Source organism: Anguilla rostrata, chromosome 15 (assembly GCF_018555375.3).
Source record: "Anguilla rostrata isolate EN2019 chromosome 15, ASM1855537v3, whole genome shotgun sequence".
NCBI classification, from domain to species: domain Eukaryota; kingdom Metazoa; phylum Chordata; class Actinopteri; order Anguilliformes; family Anguillidae; genus Anguilla; species Anguilla rostrata.
Window position 1 is genome coordinate 11,974,053 of NC_057947.1, and position 16,191 is coordinate 11,990,243.

Sequence of the window (16,191 nt, forward strand, 5' to 3'; positions counted from 1 at the left end):
CACTTGTTATCTTCTGTGTTTGTGTCCCCACCTCCCACTGCCTATGTGTGCATGTGTGTGTCTGTGTGTCTGCGTGTGTCTGTCTGCGTGTGTGTGTGTATGTGTGTGCGTGCGTGTGTGTGTCTGTGTGTGTGTGTGTGTGTGTGTGCGTGTGTGTGTGTCTTGTCCTATGACAGCTCCACTGGACAGAGCCGCTGGCGCTGCTGGAAGTTGGACTTTATCTGATTGCTCTTTTATTTAAAGGGCAGCTGTGCCCAGACAGCCGACAATCTGATGGAGGAAAGAGAATAAGAAAACGATGTGGCTCTATCTCCAGAAGCGCTAAGGTCTCAGGTAGCAGTGTGTCTGGAGAAGCTTTGGCAGTTACACACCTTCATGTCGTTTGACATGCAGCTACATCACTGATGTTTCGCGGTTCTCCCCGGCCGGCACACTGTGAGCCCTGAGCGATCTGAAAGGCTGTTGTTCAGGTGGATTGGCACGGCAACGGCTTTGTAACGGAGTGGGCGGAGCGGATGAACAAGTTCCAGGCACCAGAGCAGATTTGTTTGGGATGGTCGCCTTGCGGTCACAGTGCGGTCCCCTCTCTGATTCTGGAATGTGGAATACATCTGTGTGTGTGCAGCCAGAATGGAAAAGGGAGGGAGGAGATTCTAGTCACGAGAGAGAGGGAGAGAGAGAGAACGAGAGAGAGAGAGAGAGCGACGGAGAAAGAGAGAGGTAGTGAGCCTTGGAATTCCACACAAGATGGAGTACAACTGGTGAAACAGAGGGTCAAAGGGATCAAAACTGCAATGACCTCAAATGATCAAAACAAATTCCCACAACCCCATCTTCAAATGACTAAAAGCACTGATTATCGCCTCAAATATCCAAACATGTAGGAACGCCAATAACCGAGTAACCAGAGAAACAATTAACATCAAAGAACCAAATACCTGTTGCACTCACCTCAATCGAGAAAATCTGTTATAATGCAAAATGGCCAAAACTGTTATTGCCACATAGAGGTTGGGATCTGTATCAGTTAGCATTATTTGTAATGCCACACCATTTTCACACAGAAGGCAATTATATGTCCTTTTTAATTAGTGGTCAAGAGAGCTCTTGGAGTGTATACGATTAAAGTGCTGGTTCAGGATTGTTTTATTTTATTTTCAGGGTGGGTCTTACTGTCCCATAGATACAGTAAAAAGCATCTCGATAATAGGTATAACAAACGCTCTCTCCTCTAGATATGGTAAGTGTACTTCCACCATAGACATAATGAAAGCACTTCCACCATTTTAATGGATTTAGAGACGGGCTCTGGTAGCTCAAAGAGGGTAAATGCTAATAAGCTTTCATATGTGAGTGTGGCTGTTAGCATGTGATGCGTGATGTGGGCGAGGCTGTTAGTGTGTGATGCATGAAGTGGGCGTGGCTGTTAGTGTGTGATGCGTGAAGTGGGCGTGACTTTTAGCGTGTGATGCGTGATGTGGGCGTGGCTGTTGGCGTGCGATGCGTGATGTGGCTGTGTGAGTCTGAGTGGGCGGGGCGGACCTGTAAGACCCCCGGTGCTGTGCTCTGTGATCTTGTTGGAGTCGGACGTGCAGATGTCTGTACAGCCTGATCTCACAGGATCAGTACCCTTATCTCCCAGAGGCCTGTAATCTCTCTGACTCACCTGCACTCTCTGCAGCTGTGGAGACTGCACACCTGTCCAAGCACTGCTCCTGTGGGAGATGAATGGTATGGGATCCTGTGTGTGTGTGTGTGTGTGTGTAGGTGTTTGTGCGTGTGTGTCTGCGCGTGCGCGTGTGCACATGCCTGCGTGTGTGTGCTTGTGCGTGTTCGTGTTTATGAGACTGTACACATACTCATCTTTACAATGTCTAAGTGTGACACAGTGCTGTGAAGCTGTCTGGTCACTGGCAGAATGGAGTCCATTAATGTAGTGGGAGGGAGAGTGTGTTCTGCACAATGCTGAGACTGTCCAGCACTCAGGCTGTGAGACCCTGCTTTCCTTATAAGCACCAGATGTGAGGGCAGTGTGGAGGCTGTGCGCTGACCCTAAATACACACACACACAATATATGTGTGTGTGTGTGTGTGTGTGTGTGTGTGAATGCATGAGTATGAATAGGTGAGTGTGTGTGTGTGTGTGTGTGTGTGCGCATGCGTGTGTAGCTCTCCTTCCTAATGAATACCTGACTTAACAAGTTAAGCGCTCATTACAACAGGTTTGAGCTGGATCAGGAAGCGGTCATTGTGATGTCATGCAGAATTTGTCAGAGAGTCAGTAATCTGGTTTCCTGGAGTGATTGTGGATTGTTCTGCAATGGGCAAGTGTTATTACATGACTTTCGCGGGGCGTGATGTTGTGCCTTATCAGTCCCGCTGCCGGTGTCAGTTTCTCTCCCTAAATGACTTCCCAAACTCCGACTGGGCCCCTCACTCCCCCACGGTCCCAGTGCAACTGTACTATACATTGTCCTATCACTGGAAACAGCTTGTTAACATAAAACACAAATATTACCAGTCTGCTACCAAAAACTATTTTATGTCATTTTTTAAATGTTTGGAGACTGCATCAGTTTTTTTAAATTATATATAGCGTTTACAAGCTTTTTTAAAAACCTAAAAATTGATTGAACCTGGAGAGCACAGGGAAGAATGTGCTCTCTCCAAAGCACTTGACGTCAGCCACCACTGCAGTTCACAAGTTGGGCTCCCACAGACGTGAGTCAGGGGAAGACACTTCATGTGCAGCTCAACAGACCAACCTGCAGGCAAGCAGTTATCCAGTGGGTCATTCCATCTGACTGATGCAACCTTCCCATCCCTGCGCGATGCTAGAGCCAATGGTGCGTAGCCCTGCATGGCTGCCAGCCATAGCTGGCACTGGCGCGGTCTGGATGCCAGGCCATGGGGCCCATCCACATGCTGTTACAGTGCCTTCACCGAATGAGCCACCAGGCAGCCCAAAGAACCGCAATTAATGATTTAGCTTTAGGGCAGGTCACCAACCCTGGGCCCGTTTTCTTGTTTTCTTCCTCGTTCCACATTCTTTGTGGGCTAAAGCTGTACTGTCTGCGGTAGCGCTTGGCTGCCGTAAACCGGACAGGCCCTAGCGCTTAGCGTCCGATTGAGTCACGCCCCGGGAGAAATCTGATACTGAGTGACTCCGCTTGGGCGTCTGTTCTTTGGCACCCTGCCTGTCCTGGTGTGATGTGTGGTGTTGCCTTCACGAACCATTCCAGAAAGATTCCAGAAAGGCTGTTTTTTGGCGGTTTGGGTTTTGGGTCGATAGCATGAATCCTTAGCGGATGAGACAGCTGAGGAGAAAGCACAGAGGGGATGCTGGTATGCAGCCGGCTCAGTGGGCAGTCTTTTAATGATTTTCATATGGGGCTGTCTGCCCATAGAATATCAGAACACCTTGGACAAGAAAAGGGTGTTTTTGCAGACCCTGAAATCCAGTTGCAGACCTAGTGAATGGAGGGTGGCAGATAGTGTGGAGAGCAAGGCTGTATAAGCATGTAAAATGTTGTAACGGTGTTATTATGTTTGTCTTCAGGTGAAGCCGAAGCTGATCGAGCCGCTGGACTATGAGACCGTTCTGGTGCAGAGGAAGACCCAGATCCTCAGCGATGTGCTGCGGGACATGCTGCAGTTCCCCCTGGAGGACTTCCTGGTGAGCCCCCACCCCCCAACAAAAATCCTACTGCTTCACCCTCACCCTCACAGCTCCATTCACGCCCCCTCACCACCTCATTCCCCCTGTACCTCACTGCTCACCACTTCCTGGGGCAACAGGCTGTTAGAGACCTGCAGGAAGGCATTTTTTACTCCACTGAGCAGCGGTTAGATGGAATCAATCCCTGTCCTCATTTCACACTTGAAAGCTAAGATGTAGTCAGGGGGTGCGGCTCTGACGGGCTATGGAAGAGAGCTCCAGTGGTAGGGATCAAAAGGTGTGTGTGATGAGGTGACAGGAAGTGATGCGTAAAGAGGAGACAGGCTGACAGGAGGAGCTGATTGGTCCCCGAGGACTGGCGCCCACCAGGTGAGACTGACGTTTCTGAAACACCTCAGCACGGCTCGGAGGCAGAGATCTCCACACCTCCCCGCCTGCAGGAGGGCCTCTGCCTTCAAAAGCGGTGTTTTGACAGGTATCTCCATGGCGATGGGAACCAACACTTTCAGAGCTGTGTCTGTCATTGGCTGCCATTTGAGATAACTGGGGAGTGGCTGTCCGACCTCTGACCTTATGACCTCAGGGTCAGAGGCCGGGGGTTCAAATATCACGCTCAACATATACAGACAAAATACATGGGTACTAATAGGAGTTTAAGAACACACAGTGATAATGCCATTGTGTTAGGTTTATCTCTGATTATCCAAACTAATTTCCCTGGGCCTGCTTAGTTTTATTCATGATTACATTGTCTACTAACACTGCAGCATAGCATCAGGAAACCTGGCCTGCAAGCACAGGGCTGCTCATTCAAATGAGTCAGGGATCTTCTGAGCAGAACGCCTTATTTTATCGGATCAAGCTATTTACAGCAAATAGATCGAATTAATGGACTTGAAGTCTAACTAACCCTGAAAAAGAGCACCTGTTAACTAATGAATCAGCGATATGCTTCATGCATGAATACAAGAACGCAGCAAGCATCCATGAACTCCCACTTGTGCATTTTATAATACTGCAGAATCATTTACTCATAGATCACATGATCCACCAAAGTACAGGATGTCTCTGAAGCAGCCAAAGTCCACTTTTTACCACCCTGGAACAGCTGTACCACACTTTTGAACACTGGGAGAGGCTTTTTCACAGCTTTCCTTTATTTTCATCAAGAGGAAGGTCGGAGGTGAAGCTGGTTGAATTTTCCTCCTCAGCAGTGGTAGGGCAAAGGTTATCAGTGCAGACAAGGAGAAAGCTTGTTTCCCCTGGTGTGACCAATGAGAACGTAGATTCCCTTCAGTGCGGCCAATGAGAAAGCTGGTTGTCCCCATCAGCTTTTCCATTGACGCTGTGCACTGTGGAGGAGCCAGACGGACAGGACAAGACGGGATCTTCCTCTGGGGCAAAAGTAACAGGAAATGAGAGCCCTTTGTGTGTCTTAATGTGTCTTTTAAAGAAGGAAGCAGGAAGTGTGTGTCCATGCTGCTAACAGCCTTGGTCCCGTTTCACGACCCAAAGTGGGATTTTGAACATTTTTAAAAAATCTGGTCTCCATTACAGAGAACAGATCAAAAACAGAACACACTTTTCAGAGAAGTCGGAAATATTACATAAGTCCCTATTGCTTGCATTGTATTCTTGTATATATCGTAGTGCTGTACAGATTCCAGGTTTTTTCTCAGCGCATATTTAATAGGAAAAGACTCTGTTTGACGTGTCCTGGGCTCTGGGTGCTGGGCAGGGCTCCAGTCTGGCGCGTTCTCCATTAGACTGGAGTGTGTCGGTTACAAACGCTCCATTGTGTGGAGAAACAGCAGGTGTGTTCAGGCAGGTCTTGAAATCTCAGACGGCATCGTGACAGGACTTAACATCTGCCTGCACTTAAGGAACTGTGCGCGAGCGGTGTGCCTGTCATCTGTCTGTCTGTCTGTCCGCCTGCCTGCCTGCCTGTCTGCCTGCCTGCCTGTCTGTCTGTCTGCCTGTCTGCCTGCCTGCCTGTCTGTCGGTCTGTCTACCTGCCTGCCTGTCCATCTGCCTGCCTGTCCGTCTGCCTGTCTGCCTGTCTGCCTGCCTGCCTGTCCGTCTGCCTGTCTGCCTGCCTGTCTATCTGCCTGTCTCAGACCGCTGTGGATCACAGCCCTACGCTCTCCACAGCACACAGGCTGATGGGGCTGCTGGGGCTGCTGGGGCTGATGGGAGTGCTGCTGGGGGGGAAATTGAGCTTATTTAGCACAGCATGCCAACTCCTCATTTCCACTGTATTGTCTTATGAAAACAGTGTGAAATATTCCATTCTGTGGACTTGGCTATAAAACACTGAGGAAGTCTCGGATCTGGTGACGGTCACTGTGCTGGGATCTGGGGCTTGTGAACTTTAAATGGTTGTGCTGTGATTTGTGTACTTGATGTCATTTGCCGTTATAGCAGCATGGACTCTCAAACATGGGCTCTGCACAACATCTGTCTGTAAATGCTGCCTTTGGGCACAATCGCATTATGCAAGAGCAATGGCAGTGTACACAACTGTCCCACGTTCTGCAAGAGAACTTGCAGCTTTTGATGCATGAAGTTTACGGATGGACCACAGCACAGGTCAGGATGTTGGCGAGAGTGTAGCTCAGGGAGGTGAAGGGCCAGCAATGCAAAAATTGACTTTGGTGGTCATGTGAGCTGTTGCCAACCGGAGTCCAAGTCATGTAGCTGGCTTTAACACCCCCCCCCCCCCTTCCCCCACTGTGAGAATACAGTAGTGCCTCTTTTGGGGACTGTTACCAAGTTTTGTTCTAACACTGATTTTTGGGGATGTTTACTAAATACAATTCTGAACTCTGTGTTTACATGAAGTCCATCTGGTTTGGGTCATTATGGGCGCCGAGCCGGGGCGGTTCCAGTGACTCATATGGGAGCAGTCCCTCATTGGCCTTTCGGTTTCGGATGTGCACGGGACGGTCCCGCCAGCTGAACATCAGAGGCCTCAGCTGCCGGAGGCGCTGTCAGACTGTGTAAGGGAGACGGGGCGAGCCGGTTCCTGATTCTGTGGCAGGAGGAAAACGGCTGGAGCAGGAGAGGAAGCCCCAGTAATGTAATACGCTCTGTCTTTGAGGCCTTTCCATTGAATTGATTCATTACACGCCAGGCCTGCATTGTAGACTCATGTTGTGGTTTGTGTCTCCACCAAAGCAATGCACAAATCAGACTGAAATCAGCTCCAGCCCTGCTCCCCAGTGACTGGCCAGTTACCGCCTGTCCACGTGCAGCCTAGTGAAGCCTTCTGTTTTATCTTTGAGGTGTAGAGATACCGCAGCCAAGCGGGGGGTTAAGTGTGTGTGTGTGTTTGTGTGTGGGGGGGGGGGGGGCACACGTGTGTGTGAGTGTGTGCGTGCTTGCGTCTATGCATGTGTGCTGTAGATTTAAAGAGCTGCTGTGTTTTCAAAGAGGAGTTGGCGCTCCCAGGGGTTAGATGCATCCAGCTGTGCAGGGCAGTGGTGTGCCAAGAGAGTCCCCCCCAAACACCCAGCCCAGAGCCCAGAGCCCGGAGGATATTCATCTGCTGATCTGCCTCCAATGGAAACTCTGATATCATTGTTTTAAAAGCTTGAAATGTTTTTACAAGATACTTTATGTCTCTGACTGAATTATTTAGGCATTCTAATTTTAGAAGGGAAGTATGTTTGATTAGGAGGAGCAGGCTATTCGGCCCATCTAACCTCATCCTGATTCACTTTCAGATCTCTTGTGGTGCAGTATGGTGATGTTAGTTGTTGTTTCTCTGAAACGGTAGAGCAGTAGGAGGGGTTTCAGCAGCGCAGGTGAGACCAGAGCTGTGTCCCAAGGCAGCTTTCCTTTGCGTCTTCTCGAAACGTCACTTATTTTGTTGTTGTTTTCCTGTCAGTGCTTTAATTTTTTTAATTCATTGCATTAATTAAGTCTTAAATGGAGCGCTCCAGGGGGCCTGCATTATTATGAGCAGTGTTGTAAACTGATGGGAGGGTTGGGATAGCCCTGGCTGCGTGCATGATGTTCCATTCCCTGTGCAGATGTGTGCAGTGTCCACATGTCTGGAGTTCCTGAGCCTGTGCTGCATTCTGACTGGCGGGTCTCACACAGTTCACTCACCTTGCGTTGTCTCTCTCCACCCTACACCCTGACTCCCCTCCCCACGCATGTGGGACTTCCATTCAGCAGTTTTTTATGTGAATTTTTCCATTTGCACATAAGTAAACCTGAGTGAAAACGGCGAAATGTTGCAAAAAAGTTATTACGTTTAGTGGAAAATCGTCGTATCGATGTGGAGAAAACGTGATAAAGGCTGATGGAAACAGATTTTTTTAAATAAATGATGATGTGATGGGGATCTAAATCACACGCTTCAGCTTCAGGAAGCCCAAAAAAGTAATTAAATAGACCATTGCATGCCCTCTTCAAAGTCTCTGAGCTGCATGTGATGTATATTTGTAAGAGGGCTGTTAGGATCACTCTTCCAAGAGCCAGTATTTGGCTGGTGCTCCTTTGATTACATACCGTAATGTTGTTGCGCCCTTTTCACAATATCAGAAAAACAGTAGCTGATGGAAACAGACACTGATTTGCATTTTCATTTGCTGACTTTTCAGAAATTTGCTGAACGTTTGCGAAACATTTGGATGGAAACTCAGTTACAGTCACACGTTTCACACACTAATTCCCCCCCACCCGCACCCCCCACTGTGGCACACATGCCTGTTTGTTTCTGTTTCTTAGATTACGGAGATACCCATCTCCCCCAGCAGGAAGAGCAGGGAGAGCGCGCCGGCTTCCTCCGCTGATTGCGTTTCCCGGCGGCGTGGCGCTGGGGGGGGCACGGTAACACCGGGCCAAATGCCTGAGCCAGGCCGTGACCCCCCCACCCTCCCCCCCAGTGGTCCCCCACTGGTTCTGCTCTAAATAGACCCGCTACTGCTCCTGTGACACCTATTAAAGCCTACTGTTTTCCAACCTGTGGTTATTTTTCAATTCATCACCCATGGGGGGTGTTTGTGCGCCCTCCCTCCTTGCCCCAGCCTAATGGAACCCTAATGGTTCCCCAGTGCAGGAGACGTGCGCGGGATCGTCACTGTGCACATGATTTGTGTCGCTCGACAATTTAAGTGCACCTCGTTTAACTGCCATGTATTTCTGAAGCGCGTGAAACTGTTTGGAGACTCCGTGTGGTTTTCTCTTACGGTCTGCAGACTGTAGTGAAATCAGTCACGCAGTGTGGCTCATTTTGCTAAAGGATGGCGGCGTGTGCGTTGTCCCTGACAGGGGGACGGTCTGCCAAGCGCTGTTTGCGTAGTTCCTGCTCTCCGACAAACAGGCCGGCGTACTCCTCCTCGCCAGATTCCCACACAGCCAGTCCCCTGTGGAATGTTCCAGAATCCCATGGTTCCTGGAGACCGATGCTTCCATAAGGAGAAGCAGGGCTCTGCCTGACCGTACAGCATTGGGTCACAGTAGGGAGGGCCACACACCCTGAGCTTCAATCGGTGAGCTGAGAAACGCACTGAGGGTTCCAGCCAAGCGGCTCGCCACTTGCCTGATTGAGCGCTGGAGCACGCAGCAGGTGACCGGCGACGAGAGAGAGAGTACGCCTGTGCGTTGCTCGGTTAGAAGCAGGGCAGTCTCTGGAAGAGCGACCCTGATGACCAAGCAGGGCTGTTGGAGTCTGGCTTGTGGGCCAGGCTGAGGGAGATTAATCAGGCCTTTAAAAGGTTAGCCTTAGCGCAGTGCGCCGAGCGCTAAACCAGCTTTATTCCCCCCCACGGCCAGCAGTCGCTCAGTTCTGCCCTGCTCGGCCTGAGCTAGAGCTGAGTGCGCTTGGCACAGAGTCCGCTGGCTAGACTGCGCACCTTTTGGGCTGTGAGTCTATTTTCAGTCCTAAAGGATGTGGTAATTGGGGGGGGGGGTAGCGATGCTGTTTCTGTGGCATTCTGCTCTCTGCTAGGTTGGGAGAGGGCCTCGGGGGTGCTGCGTGAGGGAGAGTAATCTCAGTTCAGGTTGTGTGTGTGGCAGGTGCAGGGTCAGGTACAGTGTCAGTGCTCTGCTAACAATGTAAATATATGATCTCATTCCAGGCCAGATTTTCAGTAAAAACCTTGAACCTCAGGTCAAGCACACCCAGCTTCCAGCACACTGTAACTCCAGGGCTTTCAGTCAGAGTGCGTTTACATTAGCTTAGCTGGGTGTGTGAGAGAGCTGCCCCTGTGGGAGGTGAGTGGAGTAGGATCTGCGTGCGTGCGAATGTGAGGTCGGGGGGGTAGGTTGAAGCTGCTATTATGTGGTTCATATCTAAATCATTCCATTGGGTCTTGAAAGAAGACTGGTTATTGTCTTGAGTGTAAAAGGCAACAGAGCTTGGGCTGAGTTCTGTGTTCTGTGCCCGAGCCTGCCGGGTCAGCAGATTTTACGCCCCAGTAGACTGTGACTGTGTGTGCAGGGAGCCAATAGAGTAACAGGGACAGAACACCAGGGTTAATGGGCATGAAAGGACCATTCTGATCGGTCATCAGCTTATTGCAGGGATGAATGACTGTTCTCAGTGTCACACTTCCTCAGAGGAGGAAAACCCTGCCTTTGTCTGGTACCTAATTGTATTTGCTCATCAGGTATGGCTCATTACATATTACATTACATTACAGGCATTTAGCAGGCGTTGTTATCCAGAGCAACTTACACAACTTTTTTACATAGCATTAGGGATGACTGAATGTGTTAAACATGTTGATGAACATGTACTTGCATGCTCAGTCAAGAGAGACAATCTCCCTTTCCTACATATTCTAAGGTATGTGTCAGCCAGTACTCTGAAGTAGTGTAAAGGAAAGGAAATGAATAATTATATGGAGGGAGAAACAATGTTACACCATTCAGCCATTCAGCCAGGGTCGTCTTAAACCTGGGGTAACCATCGGTAACCGTCATGGTGAGAGGTGACAAGACAGGAAGGGATCTGTCCTGTAGACTCCAAAAATGGGTACCGCTGTCCACCTCAACCCCCACCCCCCACTCCCCAACATTCCACTAACTCCCATAGCCTAAGCTCAGGTGCTGGGTGATGAGGTCAGCCAGAGTATGTGGAAGGTACTTGAGCAAACAAACATGTTTAAATTCCTCTGGGAACACTGGGCCTTGGGGGCGGGGGTCCAGGACTGAGGGGTGTGGCCTACTCAGTTTTTTCCTGCAACTCCACCCTTCACCATGAGGGGCTTTTCTTTCCCTGTTCCACTTGAGGAGGCCTCTCAAAGTCCCAGCCTGATAAGGGGACATGATTTTCAGCTGAATCCATCATGGGTCTGGTTTTTCTGTTAGTATCTGTTAAGTACATATTCATTTGTCTGCTTTGGTCAGGAGGGAGGTATCTCTTTACCAGTGTCCTGAAACTAAAGACACATTAAATTGTCAAATATGCAGCACCAGCTGATATATAACAATGATATTGAGAATAAGGTCTGGTTCTGAGTAGACATTCTGCTGCTTTGGCAATTTTAACTGGAAATTTCCTGCTGTTTTTGTTTGGCGACTGCCACAATTGTTATTGTCTCTGAGCTCTTGAACAACCCTATAGTGTCACAAAGCTCAATTCTGTCCTGCGCTTTCAGAAGAGTTAATTAACCAAGACCTAATAAAATTGTCAATGCTATTGATCCTTTTGAGAAAAGTAGCTGTGTGAGCAGGGAGCGTAGGCAGTAGTAGGGTGTAGTGGAAAAGGTGCTTTACTTTGTCACCAGAAGGCTGCAGTTTCAAATCCCAAGTGTGGTACTAAACCAGAATCATTTCAATAAAACATCCAGTTGTATAAATAAGAAATACATCTCACACTGGCTAAGCAAACTAAAAATAATAGAAAACCAAGTATAATTGTCAATGACAAGTCAGTCAGGGAATGAATTGAAATTCAAATAGATAAATTGAAAAGGTTGATATTCTGTGATGACTAAATGCTTGAATTCATTTAGTGAATTCACTGAGTTTAACTGAAATGACCCCAGCCCTGCGCATGGCTACCTGAAGCTGTCATCTGTCCCCGGTGTTAATCTGTGCCTTTTCTCTTCTGCAGATATTAACTCCCAAACGCCAGGGCAGGACGCTGTTCCCCTCGGTGCCCGAAAATGCGGAGGAGGCGGCGCAGAGCCTGTTCGTGCGGGAGGTAAGAGGGGTTCGAGCGACGGCGTCCGTAACCCGGCGATGCTCCATTAACGGAGCCATTACGAGCGCTGAGCCTGCAGACAGGCGGGACCGTGCTTTAGCTTTTTCGCCTGCGGTGTCATTAGGTTTGATGTTCATTGTGCAGGCCCCCTGTAATTCTCAGAATGTGAGCGTGTCTCGAACCCTGCGTGGGACTCACCAAGGTTCTTGGAATCTGTTCTATGGGCAGTTACAACACCACAGGTGTTTAATCACGTCTTTCGCCTGGGCTCAGCTGGGCGACATCATCTGTCTGGAACCCGCGTCTCCCCTAACCTGCGGTCTGTTAGGGAGCAGCCGGTTAGAGCTGACAGTCTGCTGGGCTGAGACGTGAGACGTCTGTCTCCACCTCTGGATATCACCTAATACCAGTGACATTCTTTACCTGAGACATCTGTTACATTCTTTACCTGAGACATCCTTGACATTCTTTACTTTGGCACTGGTATAGCAATTTTTACCTGAGATGCAGGTAAAACTTTACCTTGCAGAATTGTTTACCAGAGATGGAACAGTACTTAAGGTCCACTTGTTCCCCTGTACTGGACTGTATGGTCAGATGATCCTCTATTGAGCCTGTGGTTGCAGGTGTGTTTCAGTAAGTCCGCCTCCAAGAAGGCCTGCAATTCCAGTGTCATTCTCTCTCCTTTCTGTGGATCAGAGATCATCCAGACTTCTTTGCTACTGCAGCATAAAAGATGTTAGTCTGTAGCTAAATCCATCCATCAATTTGTCACTGTTACCTTGTTTGGAGCTGCAGTGAGCCAGAGCTGAACTCACACACACACACACACACACAGTCGAACACCAAGCCCAACTGCATACCTACAACCTGTGCCTAATAACAGTGTGAAAAACATCTCTCTGGATCTGATTATCACTCCTTCCTGCCGGTGGAATGGGTGTCATTGCTGAAAGAGTGTAAAAGTGAAACATGGCGTTTCGGCCGGCGCGGTTAAGCCTGCGGGTGCAGGGCCGTAAATACACGCTCCTGTGCCCCCCCCCCCCCCAGTGCGTACCTGCTCCGGCTGAATCTCACCGGGCCCTGTGAATGCGGCTATTATCTGCAGCCAGCAGACCTGTCTGGAATCCGCCGAAGCCAGTCGTTTGTATCCACAGACTGTCCTCCTGAGCTGGGATTCATGCCTGCTGCCGCATTCCTGTTCCATACTGAACAGGGACATCAAGGGATTTTTAAACATTGAGTTTAGCTGAAGTCATTTGACGTCCTCGAGTGTCTGAATGATGTTGGCGGGAAAGCCGGAAAAGGCATGAGATCTGTTCCAAAAGACATCTTTGACAGATTCCTAGACTGGCAACGTGTCAGACATGCTTGTCTTCTGGCCTCATATTGTAAAAAGATATGTTTTGCACGTGCATTTATTCTAATGTTCTACAATAGGAAATTCCTGAACATTTTTAAACCCATCAGCAGGCTTTGTGATATACACACATGCACAGGCACATGCACACTCACAGTGGTATTGCCACACATAGAGTGTATACCTCCACTGCTTGGGAGTTACTTTCATTGGAGTTCATAAAAATGAAAGATACCCAATTTATTATCACTTTATTATTTGCTTTTTCTTCCAGTGCATCAAGACCTACGTCTCTGACTGGCACGTCCTTAACTACAAGTATGAAGATTACTCAGGAGACTTCCGTCAGCTGCCACAGTAAGCCTGCAATATTAATACCGTGATTATTCTGGTGCACGGACAGCTTCACGTCTGGAGTCGAATCCAAAGTATGTCATTCCTGACTGTGGCCAGCAGCCCTGCAGGACGAACCACGGTTGGGCCTGGCGCAGGTCAGGGATGAGCGGGATTCAGTCAGCCAGGATGACTTCATTCAATTACACACCAGTGCCACCCACTGGTCGCTCTGGCACCTGCACGTTTGTCTGTTAAACCACACGTAAAAGGTCTTCCTCTGACTCATGTCTGTGTGAACTGCAGAAGCGGCAGCTGACGTTGCATGCGTTGGTTGAGACCGCATGCTTTGCTGCACTCTCCTGATTCAGCAGCAGTGGCTGCACTGCAGCATGAACATGATGCGCATTTGATTTAGGAGGATAGGGGCGGAAAATCATGACCTTTTTATAAAAAAATCTGAGGGCATCATTTCCCTGTTACTCCTGCACTGGGATCAGCTGAAATCCTGCAGCTGAATGCCTCCAGTTCTACTAACACACCTGTCTCATTGTGTGTGTGTTATAGTAAGGTGCCCAGGCCGGAGAAGTTGGCGGTCCATGTGTTTGAGGTGGATGAAGATGTGGATAAAGATGAGGTGAGTGGGCGTGTCATAAGGCCCTCTGGTTCCCTGTGCACCGCTGCATCCTGTGCAGGGACCAGGCCTGGGTCAGTAAAACGGTATTTAAACAGCTCATTTAGAGCAACACTGAGGGTGATATGAACCTTGGCTGAACTCCACCGGCCCTCAGTCTGGTGAAAGATGAGGTAGTTTGGCTGGAGTCTCACCGACCGTATATGAGCGCCTCCTGGACCGTGCCGAAGTACTCAGACCTGGTGTAGCTGAAATCAGAGAAGTCTCTCTGTGAAACAGCCTATCGCTCATTCCATCAGAGTGAATTATTCCCTGAATTAGCATTATTTCCAGCATGGTGGAGCATAAACTTTAGCTTCTTTTGTTTTGCTCAGGCGATTAGTTTTGTGCTGACGTCCTCTTTCCACTGTGTTAGGGGTGTTCTTTTCAGTTATCCTGCAAGGAGACTGATCGTTTTCTCTATAAATAATTACTCACATTGTCCTGCAGATTTGTGTGAGAGAGATATTTATTTTGCTTGGAGTTGAACAATGAAGTGATTGAAAGCTTACATGCTGCATAGTGCGATGTCTGTTAACTTTGACAAGCGTGGAATCAGGCCTGTGAGTTCATTCAGTTAATCAGGGCTCTCTCTGCACCTGTCCCTGAGTTCCAGTACCACATGTGTTCATCCTCTCAGCTTTGAGTTCAGAGTGTGTCAGATTGGAACTGCATTCCATCTACACAAGTACTGTATAGCTCTCTTCCTATGTTTGTATCTCTGAGACACTGATCCTTACCTTCTGCTTACAAGCAGTTTTTCTAATCAAATTCAGTCCGTCTGGGTCCTATCCTGACTATGCGAGTGCCAAGCATGGCCTCAGACAGTCAGAGAGACCATCCCTCAGCTTACTTCTCAACAAGAGAGACCATCCTTCAGTTTGCTCTTCAATGAGAAAGACCACCCATCAGTTTGCTCTTCAACTAGAGTGACCAGGGAGCCCAGCTTTTGCAGCCAGTTATGAATGAATCTTCTTAGCCTTTATTTGTGAGGGTCAGTCTGAAGAGGCTTTCCCATCGCTAACACTGAGCTGCTAGAGGCCACCCCACCCTGACTGCCCTCTGAAGCCCGGAGCCCACAGTGGGGATCATTACAGGGATTGTTGCCTTTCACAGGGATTAACTGTGCCTGATGGACTCCACAAATAACGCAGAAAGACTGGAGTTAAGAGTAACTGTGCATTCTGGCACTCCCTCCAAACTGTCCGGGGGGCATTTCAGCAGTTCACTGAAAGCAAACGTTCATAAATTGACCCCCACCCCAACCCCCCCGCTTTAAGGGAAGGGCTTTATCCAAGTGAGAGCAGGGGGGCTGAGGCTAGAGGACTGTACGATATGCCAAAAATATTCTCCACTCTGGCAAAGCTGCGAAAGCCATTTATAGTAGGAATAAATGGAATAGAAATTACGTCATGGAAGTGTAATATTGAAAACTCATTTGTTTTACTATTTAAAATATATCTGGCCACTTTTTCATGTCGATGGAAATGAGTTGGAAAACTTCTGGACGGCTCTTTTAATCATGGGAACGTAAGAATGCTGACGAGCGGGATGAAAACCAGCTGTCTCCTGCCTTCCCTTCCCTTCCCTTAAGCGCTAGAGCTGATGTAATATTTATTCCATCCAGCTACGTTGCTGCTTACTAATACAAAAAAATAAGAAAGTAAAGGGAGCACGTACACCAAGTGGATGATGCATTGCTAAATAGCAACACAGTACATGCTGTCCTTGTCACTTGCCATTTTGTGCCACAAAAGTTTCTAAAGCTGCAGAAGATTAGGCCGATGCTCTTCACGTACTTCCGTAGCGTATTGAACATTTGACTGCCACTTCTTCAGGCAGCAATTTCTGACTTGCTCATATGTGAAGGTTATCAACCGGGCAGAGCAGGGGTCTGCAACACTGGTCCTGGGGAGCCACAAGCCCTGCTGTTTTTTGTTTTCACCTTAAAATCAGCGCCCAATCCACACCCAAGTATCCAGGTG

The 16,191-nt window shown here is 48.7% G+C and overlaps 1 protein-coding gene across 5 annotated transcripts in view; it reads left to right on the plus strand.

Annotated features, from left to right (window-relative positions):
• The window catches only part of LOC135240905 (dedicator of cytokinesis protein 9-like), a 75,357-nt gene that overhangs the window by 14,548 nt on the left and 44,618 nt on the right, over window positions 1-16,191 (plus strand). For all 5 annotated transcript variants that reach the window (XM_064310942.1, XM_064310943.1, XM_064310939.1 and 2 more), the window contains exons 2-5: window positions 3,560-3,676; window positions 11,751-11,840; window positions 13,475-13,557; window positions 14,101-14,170. In XM_064310942.1, the coding sequence (XP_064167012.1) occupies window positions 3,560-3,676; window positions 11,751-11,840; window positions 13,475-13,557; window positions 14,101-14,170 (360 nt within the window). The remainder of the gene's footprint in view (window positions 1-3,559; window positions 3,677-11,750; window positions 11,841-13,474; window positions 13,558-14,100; window positions 14,171-16,191) is intronic.